General features: G+C 36.6%; 3 protein-coding genes across 5 annotated transcripts; all 3 read right to left on the bottom strand.

The window, feature by feature from the left end:
* Positions 1-143: 143 nt before the first annotated feature.
* Positions 144-14600, bottom strand: LOC132034689 (extensin-2-like; the record flags this gene model as incomplete). Its single annotated transcript, XM_059425061.1, has 6 exons — positions 14467-14600; positions 13244-14417; positions 4393-4456; positions 2956-4255; positions 558-1074; positions 144-509 (listed from the first exon to the last, which is right to left on the bottom strand). Coding segments are annotated over exons 1-6 (3555 nt in total), but the record flags the coding sequence as incomplete, so codon positions are not given.
* On the bottom strand, positions 504-1100 carry LOC132032708 (extensin-1-like). 2 transcript variants are annotated; one of them, XM_059422393.1, is made up of 3 exons: positions 774-1100; positions 714-743; positions 504-617 (listed from the first exon to the last, which is right to left on the bottom strand). In XM_059422393.1, the coding sequence occupies exons 1-3, from the start codon at positions 1056-1058 to the stop codon at positions 516-518; spliced, it is 417 nt and encodes a 138-aa protein (XP_059278376.1). In that variant the 5' UTR covers positions 1059-1100; the 3' UTR covers positions 504-515. The 2 variants fall into 2 exon arrangements, with proteins under 2 accessions (XP_059278376.1, XP_059278374.1); XM_059422391.1 differs by having other exon boundaries at positions 714-1097.
* A 578-nt stretch (positions 14601-15178) lies between the features above and the next one.
* On the bottom strand, positions 15179-20718 carry LOC132032707 (constitutive photomorphogenesis protein 10). Of its 2 annotated transcripts, none has more exons than XM_059422390.1 (4): positions 20414-20718; positions 17501-17574; positions 16343-16490; positions 15179-15599 (listed from the first exon to the last, which is right to left on the bottom strand). In XM_059422390.1, exons 1-4 carry the CDS (start codon positions 20565-20567, stop codon positions 15502-15504), a joined length of 474 nt encoding a protein of 157 aa, XP_059278373.1. In that variant the 5' UTR covers positions 20568-20718; the 3' UTR covers positions 15179-15501. The 2 variants fall into 2 exon arrangements, with proteins under 2 accessions (XP_059278373.1, XP_059278372.1); XM_059422389.1 differs by having other exon boundaries at positions 20369-20717.
* Positions 20719-22525: the final 1807 nt, after the last annotated feature.

Below are 22525 nucleotides of genomic sequence, written 5' to 3'. Positions count from 1 at the left end.
TACTTTGGTGGAGGAGGAGGAGATTTGTATAAAGGTGTAGATTCTTTGTAGTATGGTGGAGGTGGAGGCGAGGTGTAAGTTGGAGTTTGCTTGTAATATTCCTTTGGTGGTGGAGGTGACTGGTATGATGGAAGTTTTACGGGTGATTGCTCGTAGTATTTTGGTGGAGGTGGAGGAGATTTATAGGAAGGTGTAGATTCTTTATAATAAGGTGGTGATGGAGATTTGTAAGAAGATGGTGATTGCTCGTAGTACTTTGGTGGAGGTGGTGGAGATTTGTAAGATGGTGAATGCTCGTAGTATTTTGGAGGAGGTGGAGGTGACTTGTAGTAAGAAGGTGATTTTTCATAATAAGCTGGTGGTGGTGGAGACTTGTAGTAAACTGGTGACTTGTAATACTTTGGTGGCGGCGGCGACTTATAGTATTTAGAAGGAGCAGGCGATTTGTAATATTTTGTTAGGGATGGTGACTTATAGTAGTGCTTCGATGGAGCGGGCGACTTGTAGTACTTCTTTCAAGGCGGCGCCTTGTAGTACTTCTTTGCCGGGGCGGGGGCCTTGTAGTACTTCTTTGCAGGGGCGGGGGCCTTGTAGTACTTCTTTGCAGGTGCGGGGGCCTTGTAATAGTTCTTTGCAGGAACAGGCGACTTGTAGTACTTCTTTGCAGGGGCAGGGGCAGGGGCCTTGTAGTACTTCTTTGCATGGGCGGGCACCTTGTAGTACTTCTTTGCAGGCGCGGGCGCCTTGTAGTACTTCTTTACAAGGGTGGGCACCTTGTAGTACTTCTTTGAAGGAGCCGGTGATTTGTAATACTTCACTGTTACTGGTGATTTGTAGTAGTGCTTTGAAGGCGTAGGCGACTTGTAATAGTCGTGCTTTGAAGGAGTAGGCACTTGATATTTGGGTGAAGATGGTGATTTGTAATACTTCTTAGAGTTGTAAGGTGAGGGAGAAGCATACCCGTAAGAGTAATCAGCAACAACAGTGCTGGCTACAAAGCAAATTGCTAAAGCAGCAACAAGTAAGGGCCATTGCCCCGAATTTCCAAAGCTTCTCATTTGCTTTTGTAGCCAACTATACTTAGAGATGAGAAGGTTAGAACAAAGAATTGTCTTGCATAGTTGAGTAGGGAACTCTTCTTTTTATACTGCAAATTGACATACTTCTTAACAGTCATGTAATTGCTTCATGGTTAGCAACTAGGATGATAGCAAAGTCCAAATAAAGACTAGGTCACTACTTAGTGGGAAGCATTTTTCCATGACTTCTTTCTTAAAACTTTTTTCTGATGATTGAACAAATAATTTAGAAGCAAAAATTAAAGATGGAAAAAAAAAAAAAGAGTAGAAGAGGAATGCCACAACTGCCATCCCATTGGCAGAGTAGAAGAATGAACATTTCCAAAGGTTCTTTGTTTTCTAGAACAAGAATCTATAGGTTGACTAGTACAATTGAAAAACTACAAGGGAAAAACACACTACAAAAAAATGGGTAATTTTTGAAGGTTGAAAGCTGCAATCGCGGAGGTTTTAGCCTCCTCTAGCAACTAACGGAGACTATAACTCCCGCGAATTGCAACTTTCAACATCCGAAAATTATCCCTTTTTTGTAGTGACAGCGGATAACATACCAAAATACACCTTAAATACATCGGTCTGAAGATCACGCATGAAAGACAAACTTGACACTCCCAGGGACTCAGCGAGATGAGGTACTTTGGGACAGATGTGGAGGCTTTTGTCTCGCGAGACTTACACCTAATATGAGCTCAACGCCCAACATATTGGCCTGTAACGTAGCTCCTGTGCCCTCGTATGTAATCGGTCATGTAAACCCCAAAAACTCTATAGCTAGATCTTGACTTTTTAAATCCCCCCTTACTGATCACAAAACAAAGATTGAGAAAATTGCAATTATTAGAGTCTAACGTCGCATATTCTCCCCGACAAGAATGCCAATGACAGCCCGGTTTCATAGAACCTTTGATCGGAAATTTCTTGATGTCTTAATTTTTGCTAGGTCTTCATTATTCAAACTCTATATTTTCCTCTACAAATCTGTTTTTCTACTTAATATTAATTGATAACAATATTGTCATCTTCATGTTCATGGTGTATATATGAAACTTATTTATTTAAGAGTTAGTTGTAAGCGGGTAACAACATAGGAATATCTATATGAGAAGATTACTCTTTTAAAGATGAATCATAGTGTTGTGAGGGGTTTATCATCTTATTAACTACATATATGGAATCCATAATGTTGGAGTTGCATATATAATTTTAGTTTTTCCCAGAAAACCAAAAATAATTTTCCGACATCTGAAACTAGTTTCATCTCCACCAAAAGAGAAATCAATAATGAAAAGAGTAGTCTTTGAAGAGAACAAAGTCAATAAATGGCTTCTCTATGCGATCTTCTCCTCTTCTCTATGTTAGAAAAAAGAATTGTTGAAATGATGCATTTGCGTAAATTCAAATGCCTCTTTATTTCTTTCATATACTTTTTATTTTATAAACTTTCTCAAAAGTTAATAAGTTCAATTACCAGAGACTATACTCAGAGTGGCTTCACTTCGTATAAGAGTTCGGAATAGATGTCCAGAAGGTGAATGCTTATGGAAAAATGAAAGAACTCAACAAACTAGAGCAACCAATATTAGACAAAGAAAGATATAGTATTACACAAAGTGGAACTCTCAAGAGGTTACACCAAAGAGAATCTTGATATAATGAGCCAAACTGAGGGAGATCTCGAGGATCTTACTAAAATCTCAAATAATACATATTACAAATTATTAAAAGAAAGGAACAGATAATACAAGCAAAACCTTCTTGAAGCATACATAAAATTTTGGCGGAGGAAATAGAGACGCTCCAAATAGGAGTAGAAAGAGTTAGAAGTCATGGAAGTGGTGAAAATGATAGAATTAGTGACTATTAATAGTAGGTTGGTGGGGGTGGAGGTGAAGCATAAGTGGCGGATTGCTCGTGCTTCTCAGGTGGTGGAGGAGAGGTGTAGGTTGGAGTTTGCTTGTAATATTCTGTTGGTGGTGGAGGTGAGTAGTATGATGGAAGTTTTACGGTCGTTGGTGGAGTTGGTAAATTGTAAGTCGGAGGTGATTGCTCGTAGTATTTTGGTGGAGGTGGAGGAGATTTATAGGAAGGTATAGAGTCTTTATAGTAAGGTGGTGGTGGAGATTTGTAAGAAGATGGTGATTGCTTGTAGTACTTTGGTGGAGGTGGTGGAGATTTGTAAGAAGATGGTGATTGCTTGTAGTACTTTGGTGGAGGTGGTGGAGATTTGTATGAAGATGGTGATTGCTCGTAGTACTTTGGTGGAGGTGGTGGAGATTTGTAAGAAGATGGTGATTGGTGGTAGTACTTTGGTGGAGGTGGTGGAGATTTGTAAGATGGTGATTTCTCGTAGTATTTTGAAGGAGGAGGAGGTGACTTGTAGTGAGAAGGTGATTTTTCATAATAAGCTGGTGGTGGTGGAGACTTGTAGTAAATTGGTAACTTGTAATACTTTAGTGGAGGAGGCGACTTATAGTATTTAGAAGGGGCAGGCAATTTGTAATATTTTGTTGGGGATAGTGACTTGTAGGTATGCTTCGATGGAGCAGGCGACTTGTAGTACTTCTTTGCAGGGGCGGGCGCCTTGTGGTACTTCTTTGCAGGGGCGGGCGCCTTGTGGTACTTCTTTGCAGGGGTAGGGGCCTTGTAGTACTTCTTTGCTGGGACGGGGGCCTTGTAGTACTTTGTAGGGGGCGCCTTGTAGTACTTCTTTGAAGGGGCAGGCGCCTTGTAGTACTTCTTTTCCGGAGCGGGCGCCTTGTAGTACTTCTTTGCAGGGGCAGTCGACTGGTAGTATTTCTTTGAAGGGACGGGGGCCTTGTAGTAATTCTTTGAAGGAGCCGGTGACTTGTAATACTTCACTGCTACTGGTGATTTGTAGTAGTGCTTTGAAGGAGCAGGCGACTTGTAATAGTCGTGCTTTGAAGGAGCAGGCACTTGATATTTGGGTGAAGATGGTGATTTGTAATATTTCTTAGAGTTGTAAGGTGAGGGAGAAGCATACCCGTAAGAGTAATCAGCAACAACAGTGCTGGCTACAAAGCAAATTGCCAAAGCAAATGCAAGTAGAGGCCATTGCCTCATATTCCCAAAGCTTCTCATTTGCTTGTGCAGCCAACTAAAATTGGAGAGGAGAAGGGTAGAGCAAAGACTTTTCTTGCAGTGTTGAGTTGGGATCTCTGGTTTTTATACTGCAACGTAACATCCTTCTTAACATTTATGTACTTGTTTCATGGTTACCCACTAAGTCGATAGCAAATTCCAAAGAAAAACTATGCCAGTACTAAGACTTGTCTTGCATAATTTATTAAGGAACTCTGGTTTTTATACTGCAACTTGACACTCTTCTGAATTTTATGTAATGGCTTCATTGTTACCCACTAAAATGATAGTAAAGTCCAATCAAAGAGTAGGTACAATACTTAGTGGCAAGCTTTTTTCTGGTGACTGAAAGAATAATTTAGAAATAAATATTACAAATGGAAAAGAAAAAAAAGAAAAAAAATGGATGCCAAGACTGCGTCCTTTGCTCCATTTAAATGCAAGGCAAGAATCTAGGAAGAATTAACTAAAGGTGACTTTTTAGTTATGAAATTAGTATAGGTGACTTGTGGGGACCATTTCATCTCAAAACCCATTTAAATATGGGATTAAGATAATTGAGGTTCAAAGTGTATTTTTTAAAACTTCTTAATCTTTTATAAAATACAAAAAGATCCCAACTTAATCCAAAAAACCCATTAGCCCCCCTTCTCATCCTACCAACCCTCCCCCCAACCCTACACCCCACCCCCCCTAATTTTTTTTTAAAAAAAGTTTTGATATTTTTTATTTGCTTTGTCACCAGTCCCCCTCCTCCTCCCACCCCGCCCCCCCACCCCACACCCCACCCCCCAATTTTTATTTTTTTTTAAAAAGTTTTGATATTTTTTATTTGCTTTTTCACTAGCCCCCTCCTCTTCCCACCCCCTCCCCCGCCCCCCCCAAATTTTTTTTTTTTAAAGTTTTAATTTTTTTTTATTTGCTTTTTCATAGCCCCCCGCCCGCCCCCCTTCCCCCCCCAAATTTTTTTTTTTTTAAAAGTTTTAATTTTTTTATTTGCTTTTTCACCCCCCACCTCCTCCTCCCCCCGCCCCCCCCCCCCCCCAATTTTTTTTTTTAATTTTGATTTTCTTTATTTGTTTTTTCACCCCCCCCCCCCAAAAAATTAAAAAAATAAATTTGATTTTCTTTTACCGAGGCGCCCACACCTCCCCCACCAAATTTTTAAATTTTGTTTTTTAATTTTTTTAATTTATTTTTTCACCCCCTTTCTCCTCCTCAACCCCCCCCGCCCCCCCCCCCCCCCCGCCCGCCCAAAAAAAATTTTTTGAAAAGTTTTTCTTTTTGTTTTTTTGCACCCCCCACCCTTCCAAAAAAGGAAGTTTTTCAAAAAATTTATTTTTTTTGCACCACCCTCCTCCCTCCCCTCCCTAAAAATAAATGATTTTTCTTGAAAAGAAGTTTTGAATTTTTTTTTTTTTTTTTTTTGGTTTCTTACGTCACCCACCCATCCGAAAAAAATTAATTTTGTTTTTTTAAAAAAAAATCCGTCCCCCACCCATTCCAAAAAAAAAAATCTTGAAAGGAAGTTTTGAATTTTTTTGTTTTTTTTTTTTTGGTTTTGGGTTTAGGAAAAATTTGGATAAAATCCAAGTGGTTGTTGTTGTGTGTTTGTAGTGAAATAGAAGGTTTTTCTGTTGTTGTCCTGGTATGGTTCAGGGTTTAGGAAAAGATATCCAACATATGATTTTTTTTTGTTCTTGTCCTGGTATTTATCTGGTTCTGTCTATAGAAGATATCCAATGTGATTTGTAGTTGTTGCAACAAGTTCTACACTTGTGGCAACAAGTAGACAATACGTTGCAACAACTACAAATCATTGGACATAGCTTGAGCTTATTTGGTTTGTTTGTAGAAAATATCCAAATGATTTTCAGTTGTTGCAACTAGGGTTGTTCACGGTTTTGGTTAAAACCAAAACCAAACCGAAAATTTAACTAAACCAAATTAAAAAAACAGACATTTGGTTTGGTTTGGTTTGGTTTTAAATTTTAAAAACCGATAATATTTTAGTTTGGTTATGGTTCTATTAAAAAATAATCGAATAAATAACCGAACCAAACCAATAAATTATATACATAAATTTTATAATTATTTATATGTATAATAGTAGTTTTTCATAAATAATTATAAATATTTTGTCCTTTATGTTATTTGTGAATGATGTTTATGAACTTATTTATTTTGATTAGTTGTGGTATTTGGAGCTAAGGTGGCTGTTGAACAATTTCTGTTTATGAACTTATTTATTTTGCTTACTAATTGTTGCAATAGATGCATATAGTAGAATTGCTTGGTTGCTTAGTTGCTTAGTTGTTACAACAAATTACTCACCTTGTTGGAAAGAAATCAAAAAATTGCTTAAATTATTGTAAAAACTAAAAAATATGTCGCAACAGATGAGTTAATTGTTGCAACAGATCATATACTTGTTGAAGAAGTTGCAACAAGTTACTAATCTGTTTCAACGGATGGATCGCTTGTTTAAGCAAGTTGACTAATTGTTGCAATGCATTAATCACCTTGTTTGAATTATTGCAACAACTTACTCATATTTGAGCGGGTATCTCATATGTTGCAACAACTTACTCATATGTTGCGCAGCGGGTATCTCATATGTTGCAACAACTTACTCATATGTTGCGGCGGTATCTTATATGTTGCAACAACTCCTCCATTATTGCAACATATTCACGATATTGCTAATCTGTTTAAATAAGTTACTAATCTCTTTAGACAAATTGCCTAAATGATTGCAACAAATCATACAATTGTTGAAGAAGTTGCAACAAATTACTAATATGTTTCAACAAGTTACTAATCCGTTCCAACAAGTAACTAATCTGTTTAAACAAGTTATTAATGCATTGCAACAGATAGTACGATTGTGGAAGAAGTTGCAACAAATTACTAACTGCTTCAACAAGTTACTAATCCGTTCCAACAAGTAACTAATGTTTAAACAAGTTACCAATCACGTAACAGATCATACAGTTGTGGAAGAAGTTGCAACAAATTACTAATGATTTTAGTAGACATATATATTGATCACTAAATATAGTTGATTTCCATTGTTTATTACTAAATATGGGTGAATCAAGTAGTTCACACTAATTCACTCCAATGATCACTCCATTTAGTGCGTATTGGACTTAGTTGATCATCTATCCTGACCCAAAACACTATCAAATTACTTAAGTATATATATTGATCAATAAATATGGTTGATTTCCATTGTTTATCACTAAATATGGGTGAATCAAGTAGTTCATATCAATTCACTCCCATGATCACTCCGTTTAATGCGTATTGGACTTAGTTGATTATCTATCCCGACCCAAAACACCATCAAATTGCTTAAGTATATATATTGATCAATAAATATGGTTGATTTCCATTGTTTATCACTAAATATGGGTGAATCAAGTAGTTCCCATCAATTCACTCCCATGATCACTCCGTTTAGTGCGTATTAGACTTAGTTGATCAGCTATCCTGACCCAAAACACCATCAAATTGCTTAAGTATATATATTGATCAATAAATATGGTTGATTTCTATTGTTTATCACTAAATATGGGTGAATCAAGTAGTTCCCATCAATTCACTCCCATGATCACTCCGTTTAGTGCGTACTAGACTTAGTTGATCATCTATCCTGACCCAAAACACCATCAAATTGCTTAAGTATATATATTGATCAATAAATATGGTTAATCTCCATTGTTTATCACTAAATATGGTTGATTTCCATTATTTATCACTAAATATGGCTGATTCCCTTTATTGATCACTAAATATGGGTGAACCAAGTAGTATCTGTTGAAACAAGTGTAGTATCTGTTGCAACAAGTCTAGTATCTGTTGGAACAATTGTAGTATCTGTTGGAACAACTGTAGTATCCTTTGTAACAACTGTGGTATCTGTTGCAGCAACTGTAATATCTGTTCTAAGAATACACTTAGAATTGCCCATCTAATCCATGAAATTACTATCTAATCCATTAAGGATATATATATATATATATATATTCATCACTAAATATCGTTGATTTCATTTGTTTAACACTAGATATGGGTGAATCAAGTAGTTCACATCAATTCACTCTAATAATCACTCGTTTTAGTGCATATCCGACTTAGTAGATCATCTTTCCCGACTCAAAATACTATCAAATTGATTAAGTATTATGTATTGATTACTAAATATCGTTGATTTCATTTGTTTATCACTAAATATGAGTGAATCAAGTAGTTCACATCAATTCACTATAATAATCACTCGATTTAGTGCATATTGACTTAGTAGATCATCTTTCCTGACTCAAAATACTATCAAATTGATTAAGTATTATATATTGATCACTAAATATCGTTGATTTCATTTGCTTATCACTAAATATGGGTGAATCAAGTAGTTCACATCAATTCACTCTAATGATCATTGGATTTAGTGCATATTCCTGACTCAAATTACCATCAAATTGATTAAGTATTATATATTGATCTCTACTTATCATTGATTTTCTTTGTTTATCACTACATGTCATTGATTCCCTTTGTTGATCACTAAATATGGGTGAATCAAGTAGTATCCGTTGCAACAACTGTAATATCTGTTGCAACAAGTGTAGTATCTGTTGCAACAACTGTAGTATCTGTTGCAGCAAAAGACATAGTTGTTGAACAAGTCCTTACTCTTGTTGGATAAAACACAACAAGTTACCAACTTTCTGCAACAAGTCACTCCACTTGTTGGAAAAACCCCAACATGTAACTTAGTTGCTGCAACAAGGCCTACAATCGATTGTTGTAACAGATTGCTTATTTCTTTGAAATCTTTTAGCAAAGTTGGATAAAACACAAGTTACTAGTTGTTGCAACAAGTCCGTTACTTGTTGGATAAAACCAACAAGTTCTGTAGCCGTTGCAACAGATTCATTGCTTGCTGAAAACTGTTCAGCAATTTATTAACAACACACACATTTGTGATTTGAACATGATCAACATATCATATAAACCAAGTTCACAAGCACCAAGAACAGAAATTAACATTCTAAAAATGAATAACATTAAAATGTCATAAAGTTCCAACAAATAACGTTATTACAACACGATTGCAATTAACAACTATGGAGCATTTCGCTTGGACAACAACTACAAATCATTGGATATTTTCTACAAACGAGAACCAAATAATCGAAGTTATATCCATGATTTGTAGTTGTTGTAACAGATTATCTACTTGTTGCCACAAGTGTAGAACTTGTTGCAACAACTATAAATCATTGGATATCTTCTATAAACATAACCAGATAAATACCGGGACAAGAACAATTTAAAAACATCTATTGGATATCTTTTCCTAAACCCTGAACCATACCAGGACAATAACAGAAAAACCATCTATTTCACTACAAACACACTACAACAACAACCTGAATTTTATCCAAACTTTTCCTAAACCCAAAAAAAAAAAAAAATCAAAACTTATTTTCAATATTCTTTTTGAGTGGGGGGAGGGGCGTGGTGCCAAAAAAAAAAAAAAAAAAAAAACTTTTCAAAACTTTTTTTAAAAAAGCAATTTTGGGAGGGGGGGGGGGGGTAGTGAGAGGTGGTAGGAGGAGGGGGCTAGTGAAAAAATAAAAAAATATCAAATTTTTTTAATAGTTTGGGGTGTGTGGCGGGGAGGGAGGGACGGAAGAGGAGTGAGACGGTAAGAAAAAAATTAAAACTTTTTTTAAATTTTTTGGGGGGTGGTGGGGGTGGGGGGAGAGTTGCGAGGGGAGGAGGAGGGGGGTGAAAAAATAAATAAAGAAAATCAAAAAAAAAAAAAATTATTTTGGAGGGTGGGCGTGGGGGATGAGGGTGGGGGTTGGGGGAGGGTTGCGAGGAGGAGGAGGAGGGGGGTGAAAAAATAAATAAAGAAAATTAAAAAAAAAATTAATTTTTTTTTTGGGGGGGTGGGGGCGGGGTGGGGGGTTAGGCGGTTGGGAGGAGGAGGAGGGTGAAACAAAAATAAAGAAAATAAAAAAAAATTGGCTGGGGTGGGGTGGGGGCGGGGGGCAGGGGAGGGGGTGGGGGTGGGGGGAGGGTTGCGAGGAGGAGGAGGAGGGGGGTGAAAAAAACAAATAAAGAAAATTAAAAAAAAATTAATTTTTTTTGGGGGGGGGGGGTGGGGGTTAGGGGGTTGGGAGGAGGAGGGGGTGAAAAAAAAATAAAGAAAATAAAAAAAAAAATTAATGGGGTGGTGTGGGGGCGGGGGGGGGGGGGAGAGGGGGTGGGGGCATGGGGTCGGGGAGGGGTCCGGCGAGGGTGGGTCAAAGTGTTAAAAATAAAACTTGAGTGCAAAGTGTTAAAAATAAAGTGAAGGTTAAAGTGTCAAAATAAAACTTTTGGGCAACTTCAAAACTCCTTAATCACTAATAGAAAATTATCACCTCTACCTAATAATTAAAACTTGAGTCACCTATACTAAAATAAAAAACTAAAGAGTGATTAATAATTAAATGCCCCAAGAATCTATAAGTTGACTATACAAATAAGTACGGTATATTGAACATAAGTTCAAATACAACATGGAACAACGGCGAATACACACACCAGAGCATACCTAAGTAGGCGTTTGGACATGCGATTTCATCTCTGATTTCATCTCATGACATAATATCCCAAATCATCCAAAAAGGCATGATTTGGGATTTGGAATCACGATTTCAAAAAATTATAAATGTAAAATTTGACTCAAACGTTTATATTTTGTAAAAAAAGACTCATAAGTTGGTAGATATATTTACCAATCATGTTTACCAACCATTTGTATTAAATATTAATCTGCTAGTTGGTAAAATATATTTACCAATCATGTTTTCCATGTGGGAGGATTATATTAAAGAGTAGTTACATTACTATTCATGTTAAATTTTTCTTTTATTGAACTAAAGTTTGATCAATTGATGTTGTATTTTTTAGAAAGGCTTTCTAGTAGCGTATTAATTTTATTATGAACTATGATTTACTCATTTGGTAAAATTGTATAAGAATTGGAAAAGTTTTGATGGTTTTTACAACTTGTGGGGTTTTTATGTTTATAAAAAAAACGGCAACTTAAGAAATCCAAATCAAGATGTCCAAACATGATTTCATCTCATGAGATGAAATCATGTCCAAACGGCTCCTAAATATATCGATTTGAGAAAAGTATAAAGGCAAAAGAAATTGGTCAAACTGTAAAAAAAAAATTAAAAAAATCATTCAACCAAGCAATATATGTACAGCCACTAGTTCATTTTGGACTCGAGAACTAGACCTCAAAGTAATTCCTATCTATCTATCAACATATAAATTAATGGCTAAACTCATCGACAGACACCTGTGGTCGTCCACTTCTTTCACTTGAGCACCTAAAGTGACCCTTGTTTCATTTAGACACTTCAGGTGAGCCATTCCTATTCTACTTAGACACTTTTTGCACCGTTATCGGAGCAAAACCAACACCAAAGGGAGCGCCACCTCATTGCACATCCAACCAGCCCAAAAGCCCCAATTTTTAATGGTCAAAACTCCACGAATTTACAAATTAGTTAATTTACAATTAAAACGGGTTGGCACAATTTAATTGAGTCGACACAATTTAAATGAGTTGGCACAATTTAATTGGCCACTTAATTCACGTAGGAGATGACTGGTGTTGGTTTTGCTCCGATAATGGTGCAAAAAGTGTCTAAGTGGAATAGGAATGGCTCACCTGAAATGTCTAAATGGAACAAGGGCCACTTTAGATGCTCAAGTGAAAGAAGTGTACGACCACAGGTGTTTGTCGATGGGTTTTAATTGATTAGAAACTCGCGTGGGGCGAGACACTTGTTAAAAGGTATGAGCTGGACGCAGGGGGTCTTGTCTAGCAAAATCTATGCTCCAGCACTTGCACGTACCCCTTAAATGAGCCAACACCCAATGCACGGGGCTCGTCTCATTGATTTTGGGCTACTGGTGTAATTAGCCTTGTACTTCCAAAAACTCCTTAACTGACCCTTAACTCTTCAAAAGTCATTCTTATTGATCATAAATTTGAGGTTGAGAACATTGAAATTAAAAATTAAAGGTCATTATATCTTATACTCTAGTCTACAAATGTTATGAATTATGATTGTGAATTTTGATGGAACCTTGCGTAAGAAAAATCTTGATGCCTTAACCTTTTCAAGATCTTCATTATACAATCTCCATATTTTTTCTTCCAAGTCTTGTTATTTTTACACTATTCTGGTTGATAACAATATTATCCTCATTTCGTGGGGTATGGAAACTAGCAGTTTTAGCGAGTAACAACTTACAAATAACCATGCATATCAAAATATTACTTTTTTGTAGAAGAATCATGGTATTATGATATATTTGTTAAATTTTCTAACTTGTTGGAAGTACTAGAACTGGAAACTTATTATGTAGTTGTGATTGTTCCTAAAAGGCTAAATATCATTTTTCTGATTTAAGTTTGGTTGCATCTCAAACAAGAAGTTCAATAATGAAAAGTGGCGTCTTCGAACGCTAGATGGTTACTTTCCATCTCTTTAAGCTTTGGTTGAAATGAATTGCATAAATTCAAATGCCTCTTTATTTTTTTCTTTCTTATACTGTTTGTTCTCAAAAGTTGATAAGTACAACTACCAGAGACTATACTCAGAGGTGGTTTCTCTTCATATAAGAGCTTGGAATGGATGTCCATAAAGTGAATGCTTATGGAACATGAAAGAGGTCAATCAATTAGATAAAACAATATTAGACAAAGAAGAAGATAGTATTACACAAAGTGGAACTCTCAAGAGGTTACACCAAAAAGAATCTTGATACAATGAGCCAAAGTGAGGGAGATCTTGAGGATCTTACTGAAAATTCAAACAATACATATTACAAATTATTAAAAGAAAGGAGCAAACAAAACAAGCAAAACCTTTTTGAAGCATACATAACTTATTGGCAGAGGAAATAGAGACGCTCCAATTAGGAGTAAAAGGAGTTAGAAGTCATGGAAATGGTGGAACTGATAGAATTAGTGGCTATTAATAGTAGCTTGGTGGGGGTGGAGGTGAAGCATATGTGGCCGATTGCTCGTACTTCTCAGGTGGTGGAGGTGAGGTGTAGGTTGGAGTTTGCTTGTAATATTCCGTTGGTGGTGGAGGTGAGTAGTATGATGGTAGTTTTACCGTCGCTGATAGATATGGTACATTGTAGGTTGGAGGTGATTGCTCATAGTATTTTGGTGGAGGTGGAGGAGATTTATAGGAAGGTGTAGATTCTTTGTAGTATGGTGGAGGTGGAGGGGATTTATAGGAAGGTGTTGATTCTTTGTAGTATGGTGGAGGTGGAGGAGATTTATAGGAAGGTGTCGATTCTTTGTAGTATGGTGGAGGTGGTGGAGATTTGTAAGAAGATGGTGACTGGTCATAGTATTTTGGAGGTGGTGGTGGTGACTTGTAGGACGAAGGTGATTGTTCATAGTATTTTGGAGGAGGTGGAGGTGACTTGTAGTAAGAAGGTGATTTTTGATAATAAGCAGGTGGGGGTGGAGACTTATAGTAAACTGGTGACTTGTAATACTTTGGTGGCGGCGGCGATTTATAGTATTTAGAAGAAGCAGGTGATTTGTAATATTTTGTTGGGGCAGGGGACTTGTAGTACTTTGAAGGAGCAGGCGATTTGTAATATTTTGTTGGGGCAGGCGACTTGTAATACTTTGAAGGAGCAGGCGATTTGTAATACTTTGTTGGGGCAGGCGACTTGTAATACTTTGAAGGAGCAGGCGATTTGTAATATTTTGTTGGGGATGGTGACTTGTAGTAGTGCTTCGATGGAGCAGGCGACTTGTAGTACTTCTTTACGGGGGCAGGCGCCTTGTAGTACTTCTTTGCGGGGGCGGGGGCCTTGTAGTACTTCTTTGCGGGGGCGGGGGCCTTGTAGTACTTCTTTGCGGGGGCGGGCGCCTTGTAGTACTTCTTTGCGGGGGCGGGGGCCTTGTAGTACTTCTTTGCAGGGGCGGGCGCCTTGTAATACTTCTTTGAAGGTGCAGGGGCCTTGTAATACTTCTTTGAAGGAGTTGGGGCCTCGTAGTAATTCTTTGAAGGGGCGGGCGACTTATAGTAATTCTTTGAAGGTGCCGGTGATTTATAATACTTCACTGCACTCTGGGGATTTGTAGTAGTGCTTTGAAGGAGCAAGCGACTTGTAATAGTTGTGCTTCAAAGGAGTAGGCACTTGATACTTGGGTGGAGATGGTGATTTGTAGTACTTCTTAGAGCTGTAAGAAGGTGTAGGAGAAGTATAGTCATAAGAGTAATCAGCAAATACAGTGCTGGCTGCAAAGCAAATTGCCAAAGCAAATGCAAGTAGAGGCCATTGACCCAAATTCCCAAAGCTTCTCATTTTGCAACTTGGAGAAGAGAAGGAAAGAACTAAGACGTGTTGCATAGTTGAGTAGGGAACTCTGGTTTTTATACTGCAGTATGACACACTTTTGTAACATTTATGTATTTGCTTCATGGTTAACCACTAAGTTGATAGCCAATTCCAAAGAAAAACTAGGTCAGTATTAAGACTTGTCTTTGCTTAATTTAGTAAGGAACTTTGGTCATTATTTAGCAATGTGACATCAATATAACGCCTTCATGGTTGCCCACTAATATGATAGTAAATTCCAAATAAAAATTAGGTCAGTACTTGTTGGTTCTGGTGTCTTGGAAAAAATTGTAACACTGAAAAACTAAATCAAAAACAAAATTTTAAGATGAAAAAGGCAGGATACCCCCAAGTTATGGCATCCTACTACCAAAGAAGACGGTTGACTTTTGCTTAAAAAGGAAATTCTCTATGTTCCTCTATCTACACCATAAGTCCATAACATTACATATTGAACATAGAGTTCAAGAAAAACAGTGAATACTGAATACACATCATACATGTATCGATTTGAGAGTCGTATATCTCAAACCTAAAACTTCACATGATGCAAGATCAATCGAATTTTAGGCTAAAACCTGTCATCCAGTTACATTCTGCTTTTACTGGTTAATCCTCAAGGACTTACAAATGTAGTGTGAAGGGAAGTGTTCAACAAACAAATAAAGCAACTGGTCTCAATGTAAAATTCCGAAAATTAGGTAATGGAAGTCTAATTTATTTATACAAATTATATACAAGTTGTAAGTTTAAATATCGTCTACAACAGCTCTTCTATGCTCGTCAACTAGCAAAGCTAGGGATAACTTCAAACTAAGCAGTGGCTGACCTGAACTTGTTTAAATAAGGTCCACATCAAGTTCTTCTTTCACCTTGCAAATCTCAGTGTCCACTCTGTAGCTATTTCATCATGTTTGGCTTTATCTCCCAAGTATAGGTGTGCAATTCCAGGAACAACCGGCTTATCTGCAAGAATCAGAACCATAAGATACAGAAGAAAGGTAAGTTTTGTGCATTTTGTACCCTTAAACTTGCCGGTAAATTTAATTTAAACTCTCGAACTATAGCTTGTTCCAATTGAGCACCTAAACAAATGATAAAGTGTTCCTATTAGACACTTTTGGTTCGAATTTGAAAAAGAAAAAAAAAATGTGTTCTCAAGTGCCCGTACGTAGATAAGTTAACCACTTAAAATATGTCATCTTCTTTAATTATACGCATTAGCCACAGTAAGCCGTAAAACATTAGGCCTATTCCAACTGAGGCTGATGTATATAATTAAAGGAGTTCACATATTTTATGTGGTTAACTTAACTATCTAATAGAACTTGAAAACATGAGTAAAAGTTTTCCAAAATTTTGAACGGAAAGTGTCTAATATGAAAACTGTCATGTGTTCAGGTGCTCAATTGGAACAAACCTTAGTTCAAGCATCTAAATGAAATTTATTGGCAAGTTCAAGGGGCTGTCGATGTATTAAGTCTTTATTTTTTTAACAACTCGTTTTCCTGTTAACCCATACAAACAAATTGGGGGGCGCGCGGGGCGGGGGGGGGGGGGGGGAGGAATCCAACATGAATCCGTAAACGCTTTTAACTAAGCAATATATCAAAGACTTCTATGTTTATTATTTTTTCCTTTCTTTATAAAATTGATAAGTAATTTTTTTTGTCTGTTCACTTCAGTTGAGAGAGGACAGATGTTCTTACAGGTTTCAGGATTGGTGAACATTGATCTAAGAGCAAGTAGCACTTTTGAGATGGTTAATGCTGGGCTCCAATTCTCTGTTAGGATGTCCAAGCTAACATTGCCGGAGGGATCAACATTACAATGATATATGCGAGTTTTGAATACAACCTGCAAAAGCCTGAGGTCAGAAAAAAAAAGAGGTCGGGAGAAAGAGTTAATTTCCAGGGAACATTTCCACCACCAAATGCAGCCGATAAACAAGAACTATTATTAAGTCTGTAAAGATGATTCTTGTTTATTGGCTGAATTTGGCGGTGGAAATGTTTCAAACAAAAGGAAGCCATATTTTTCTTTTCTAATTTTACTACAATAATGACCACGTTATTTGGAAGCATGGTACAGTATAAAGGTGAAAGCAACTATACAGATACCAGATCTTACGGAATTCTTACCTCACTTTACTCATTTACTGTACAACAAATAAAAGTTCAGGAAGGAGCAAATTTATCTTCTTCTTCTTTTATCAGGTAAGGTGTAGAGAAATAGGAGATTTGAAATGAACCGCTTGATTTTTCTCATTTAATAATGGGAAAGAAACTTCCTGTAAATGTATACAGGAGCTCCTATTCTCAACCATGACAGTACTCTGTGGGTAAAAGAACATGTAAACCAAAAATTTTGAATTACCATTTTAAGACATCGCACTTCAGAATTCTCAGGAATGATGTTTAGTATTCAGAAGCGATTAGTGTCCAGCTATTGTGTGATGCATTCACCAAACATGCGAAGAAATAAATAGAAGATTCATCAAGAGTAACAAGTTCCCATAGTGACCTTAAATTTAACATCACCCAAAAATAAAAGAACATAAGTGAAAGCTTTCATAAAGGAAGGAAAGCAACTAGTTCATAGCAATTACCCTTTCTTGTGTTAATTTTATTCAGCAGAAAGAATTCTGCAACATTTTATCAGAAGAGGGTGAACAAGGATCTTTGCGCAGATCTTTAAAGTTCATCCTAGGTTTAAAGTTTTCATCAGAAGAAAGAACTTTTTTTATGGTATAACTCATGGAGAATATTGGAAGTTTGCAGTTCAGATAAAATACAAAAGTAGATGCCTGGATTGAAAAAATACAACAGTGGACACACAGTATATTCACTGTATAATCTTCAACATACCTTTGGAGGTTTAAATGGATAATCAGAAGGAAAGGTTATATCAAGAAAAAATATTCCGCCCTCATAAGGTGTTCCTGCAAGAAACAGGAAGATAGGCTTCAGCAGTTAGAGAAGCACAAGGGATTCTTAGTAAATTGAAGCAATAAACTTATCCATCTAATTATCTGAAAATCGCAGAAAGATAGAATCAAATTTGAACTACTAAAATCCATTTAAACCAATTAAAAACCAAGCATTCAAAATGGTTATCTAGAGCATGGTATTTGGAACTATCACATAAATCAGTTCAAAGAAACACTTATAGTAGCACACAGTTTGCAAAAACGATACACTTGACTAACAGAAAAAGAAACCAGACAATCAGCATAGCCACATAAACATGAAGGATACAATACTTACTTTCATCGAAGATTAGCATCCTTTTTTTCCAATTATTTAAAGATTCAAGATACACTAACAGTAAGGTTTAAGCCGCATAAGAAAAACATGATATGGTGCAATATGGACCTACATGTTTTACATATTGGGCAGATTCTACATATAAATACATGTAGAACCTTTTCATATTCCCTCCATGAAGGATACAGGATTTAAAGTCTCACTGCACTGATTAACCAAAAACATTTTACGTGCTTGGCCCACACAAAGATCAGGCCACACAATTTGGAGTTTTTCCTCTTTTTTATGGATTAATCGTGAGGAGATGTGTCAAGGTAGAATTAAGAAAATAAAACGCTTGTTATCTTCGAGATGAAGGAGTCACACACTCCAACATAGAATTGATCAATTTTACCTCTCATGTCAATTCAAGAAACATCAAGTGGACCAGGGAAGCATAGTAGGTGCTTGGACAATACATGAGTTGAAGTGGAAAGAAAAAATTTTGGGGAGTAAAATTTGTATGGGCACGAACTTTACTTGAAAACAAAGATACATTATGATCAGAAACCATTCACTTAAAATACAACTCCAGCCACTGTTTCAATATTTCTCTTCAAGTTAAATTTTTCAAGTTCAGTATTTGCAAGTTTGCAGATACGGTAGTATTTATCCACAAAGGGGACTGATAATCCAACTTTATGCTTCAAATTCAAACACTTTGGGTGTGTTTGGTATGACAGAAAATGTTTTCCTATTTTCTCTTGTTTGACTGCAGTAAATATCTTGAAAAATGTTTTCCTCAAAATAGGAGAATGTTTTCCTTAAAAGTTTGAGGGAAAACATTTCCGGATTCAATAAAAACACACCAACGCATCCCAACCCCAACCCCACGTACCCCACACACCCCACCTAATCACCTACCTCAGCCCCACCCTCTCTACCCCACACCCGCCCCCTACCCCCAAATTTTTTTGTCTATTTCATATATATTTACTTTAATAAACAATTTATAAAAAATGGGAAACCCTTTTCTTATCCCCCCCTCCCCCCTGAATTTTCTCTTTCATATATTTTGTTTTATTTTTTAAAAATTTTTATAAAAAAGGGGAAAAAATTTCATACCCCACCACTAGAAGTTGCACTCCGAATTCAAAAACCTCATAGTGTATGCTTTAAATATATGTAAATGCTCTCAAAATGACATTTTCCAATTTGCGTACCAAGCACAAGAAAATTAATATGAAAATCACTTATTTTCCGAGAAAATATTTTCTTGGAAAACAATGTCCATCATACCAAACACATCCTTTGTAGAACTCGTCCGCAGACCAAAAAAAAAAAAAAAAAGTTCAACACTGTTATACTTTTTCTTTATAGTTGTGGTGTTCGGGGCATCTTGCTCGTGGTCACCTGCTAGCTCCAACTAGTACAACCTGTACAGGTACTGGGTAACTCTATCTACATGACGGCTTGGACGGATGCGAAGAAATCACCTAGTGCTTTTGCCTTTGCTGGAATCTGAACCTAAAATCGCATGATTCTCAACCCAGTTTGTTGACCATTAAGCCACACCCCTAGTTGCTATCAACACTGTAATACTTATCGACAAGAAAAAGAAGAAAAAAAGAAAACAGAGAGATTAAATCTTTGTAGGTGAACAAAGAGAGATATTGAAGTGTAAATATTTCTCTTCAAGTTCAACTATTGAAGTTCTGTATTTGCAAGTTTGCAGATGCTGGTATACTACTTCCTCCATCTCAAATTATTTGTCGTGATTCTCTTTTACACACCCCTTAAGAAACATTTAATTAGGAGGGGGTTTTGACTATTTTACCTTCACTGAATATTTACTCTATTTATGTGTCATATTCCATCAATTGAAACATTTGCAGTCTTTAAGAACAATTACTACTAAGGTAAAATGGAAATAACAGTAATTAATTTTCTCTTGAACTTCTAAAAACACAACTAATTTGAGACAGCTATTTTTTAAAATCAGGACAAATAATTTGAGAAGGAGGGAGTAGTATTTAGTCAAAAGGGAACTAAAAAAATCCAACTTTCTGCTTCAGGTTCAACTACTCATCCGCCAAAAAAAAAAAAAAAAAGGTTCAAACACTTCGTAATACTCCTCCACAACTGACTGTGATGCAGCGGCTGGGCTGGGCTGCTCCTCCCTCAACCAGAGGTATCGGGTTCGAGCTCTGGGTATGAAAAAATTCTTGGCAGGGAGTGCTTCCCCTGAACAGGGCCTACGCGGTGCAAATCCGGATATAGTCGGGCTTCAATGTGAGTACCAAACACCCGATGAAAAACTAAAGAAAAAGAAATGACAAGAGGGGTTTGCTCCACTTCCCCAACTCGAAGGTTGGGAGTTCGAGTCATCAAGAGAGCAAAAACAGGAACTCTTGGGGCAGGGGTAAAAAAGAAAACTTGTCCACAACTACTAGAAAAAGAAGAAGAGGTGAAAAAAGAGAGAGAAAATACCAGATGGACCGAAGAGAGTAGCAACCCAATGATAAAGATTATCACCTTTAGGACCAGCAGCACAATCAGGTGGTGCTTCCATACTTAATTCTGTCATTTCCTTTTGTATTCTCTTCCCTGATGATGACACCGACGTCGTCGACGGCCATGTCCTTCCTCCTCCTCCTCCGCCGCCGGCGGACGGAGCTCCGCCGTACATTTTTTAGAAGAAGATTATTATCTCTCAAGTGGAAGGATTTTGCTACTTCTGATAAATTTTGGCTTATCCAGCTTACCTATGACCTCGTTTCGGTACGGGATTAAATTATTCTGAAGTGAAAACACACACACATCAAGGGTGCTTTCATTGAAAGTGTTTTTCAATTTTCTAATGTTCGTTTGGTCAAAATTTTTAAAAAATAAGTTTGGGAAAAATAACTTTTCTAATTAAAGTAGGGAAAACAAATCCATAAATGTCATTTCACCAACCACCAAACCCCCAACTACCAAATCCCAACCACTCCCGTAACTCATGCATTACCCAACCACTCCTGCAACCCATGTGGTGTGTAGAAAACCCAAAAAAGAAAATTAAAAACTTCAAAAAAAAAATGGGGGGTGGGTGTGATATGGTACCCTCAGGCAGGGATGTAGTGGTGTAGAAAATTCAGGAAAAAAATTAAAAACTTCCAAGAAAAAAAAAGTTGCGGAAGGGGGGAGGGGGGGAATGGGTGCCGGAGGGGGAGGGGGGAATGGGTGTAGGGGTTGGTGTGGTGGGGTTGTGAGGTGGAGTTGGTGGGGCTTGGGTGAATTTTTTTCGAAAAATGTTTTCTACCAACCAAAAGAACATGAGAAAATTAGTAAGATATTCACTTATTTTTCATTATCCAAACAAACATGAGAAAATAAGTAGAAATTCACTTATTTTCCAAAAACACATTTTTCAGGAAAATATTTTCTTTGGAAAACAATTTTCCTCCGTATCGAACACACCCTAAGTATCACTTTTTTCTGAGTTTCCTACCTGAACTACCATGTGTGAGAGTTTTCTACCTAAACTATCTCCAATTAGTTTGCAAAACACGACTCAGAACAATTGATAGTTGAGGCATATTTTGCAAACTCGTTGGTAATGGTTTAGGCAGGAAAAGTGAACAACTGATAATTGAGGTATGTTTTGCAAACTAATTGGAGATAGTTTAAGTAGGAAACTCTCACGCTTAATAGTTCAAGTTCGAAACTCAAAAAAAAAAAAAAAGGACACTTGAGGTGTGCTTTTGACCATTATCTCTTTCGAAATTATAGTCGTGATGAAAATATTGTGGGATATTAAGGGGTGTCAAAACATATAGATGTGTCACTGCCCAAGTTTGAACATGCAACCTTAAGGACTTTTTGCAACCGCTTAACCTTTGCGATGAGGCTTAACTTGTGTTAAGAGGTGTCGATACTATATAAATAGCTATAAAATCAAAATTTCACACATCTATACAATGTAATTTTCTAGCGAATGAGTATCGCTTGACACCCCTCGATAGCTCTGCCCTGGCTGGTGGGGGCAGTTGGTGAAGTTGATGTGAGGAGGAACCCATTAATGTTAAATGTTATTTGTGAGACTTGTTTTTTCTAGTTCCGGAAGTTATTTTTCTCATTTTTAAGAAACTTATTTTTCTCATTTTTAAGAAACTTCTTTTCTTAAAGAAAAAATTTGACGAACTGAACATGAGAAAATTGAAAAACATTTTCCATACCAAACACACCCTAAGCACTTTATTAATTATATTTTTATAGAGAGATTCGTTCTAAGTAAGACAAAAAATAAATATTTTTTTCTCATCCTTATAGTTTTGAAAGACAAAATTACACAAACAGACTCGAACATTACGATTATCATAATAGAAAAATTAAGTGTGACACAAGTTATACTTGTAAGCATCTAATTTCCTTAAACAAGAGAAATTCCTTTCATTGTCTGTTCGCAAAAGGATAATGATCTTTTGCCAAAAAGAATTTCAACTTTGAAATTGGTGGAACCATGTTGTCAAGTTCTATCTTTTTAGAATCTCAACATCCAAAAGAACAACTTCATCCAAAAGGGTTTGCAAATTTTGTTATCCTAACACATCTTGTTCTTCAAAAATAAAGATTAAAAAACATTGAGTATTTTTATTCACAATT

Source organism: Lycium ferocissimum, chromosome 10 (genome assembly GCF_029784015.1).
Source record: "Lycium ferocissimum isolate CSIRO_LF1 chromosome 10, AGI_CSIRO_Lferr_CH_V1, whole genome shotgun sequence".
Classification (NCBI taxonomy): Eukaryota; Viridiplantae; Streptophyta; class Magnoliopsida; order Solanales; family Solanaceae; genus Lycium; species Lycium ferocissimum.
The sequence above is the reverse complement of the archived record's forward strand: the minus strand, read 5'-3'. Positions and strand labels throughout refer to the sequence as shown.

Coding starts and splice junctions, on each gene's coding strand:
- LOC132032707 (XM_059422389.1), bottom strand. CDS start 20,567: ATGTACGGCGGAGCTCCGTCCGCCGGCGGCGGAGGAGGAGGAGGAAGG. Junction 16,491..17,500: donor ATCCATTTAAACCTCCAAAG/GTATGTTGAAGA, acceptor AGGCTTTTGCAG/GTTGTATTCAAAACTCGCAT. Junction 15,600..16,342: donor GTTCACCAATCCTGAAACCT/GTAAGAACATCT, acceptor TGATTCTTGCAG/ATAAGCCGGTTGTTCCTGGA.
- LOC132032708 (XM_059422391.1), bottom strand. CDS start 1,058: ATGAGAAGCTTTGGAAATTCGGGGCAATGGCCCTTACTTGTTGCTGCT. Junction 618..713: donor CTGCAAAGAAGTACTACAAG/GTGCCCGCCCAT, acceptor AACTATTACAAG/GCCCCCGCACCTGCAAAGAA.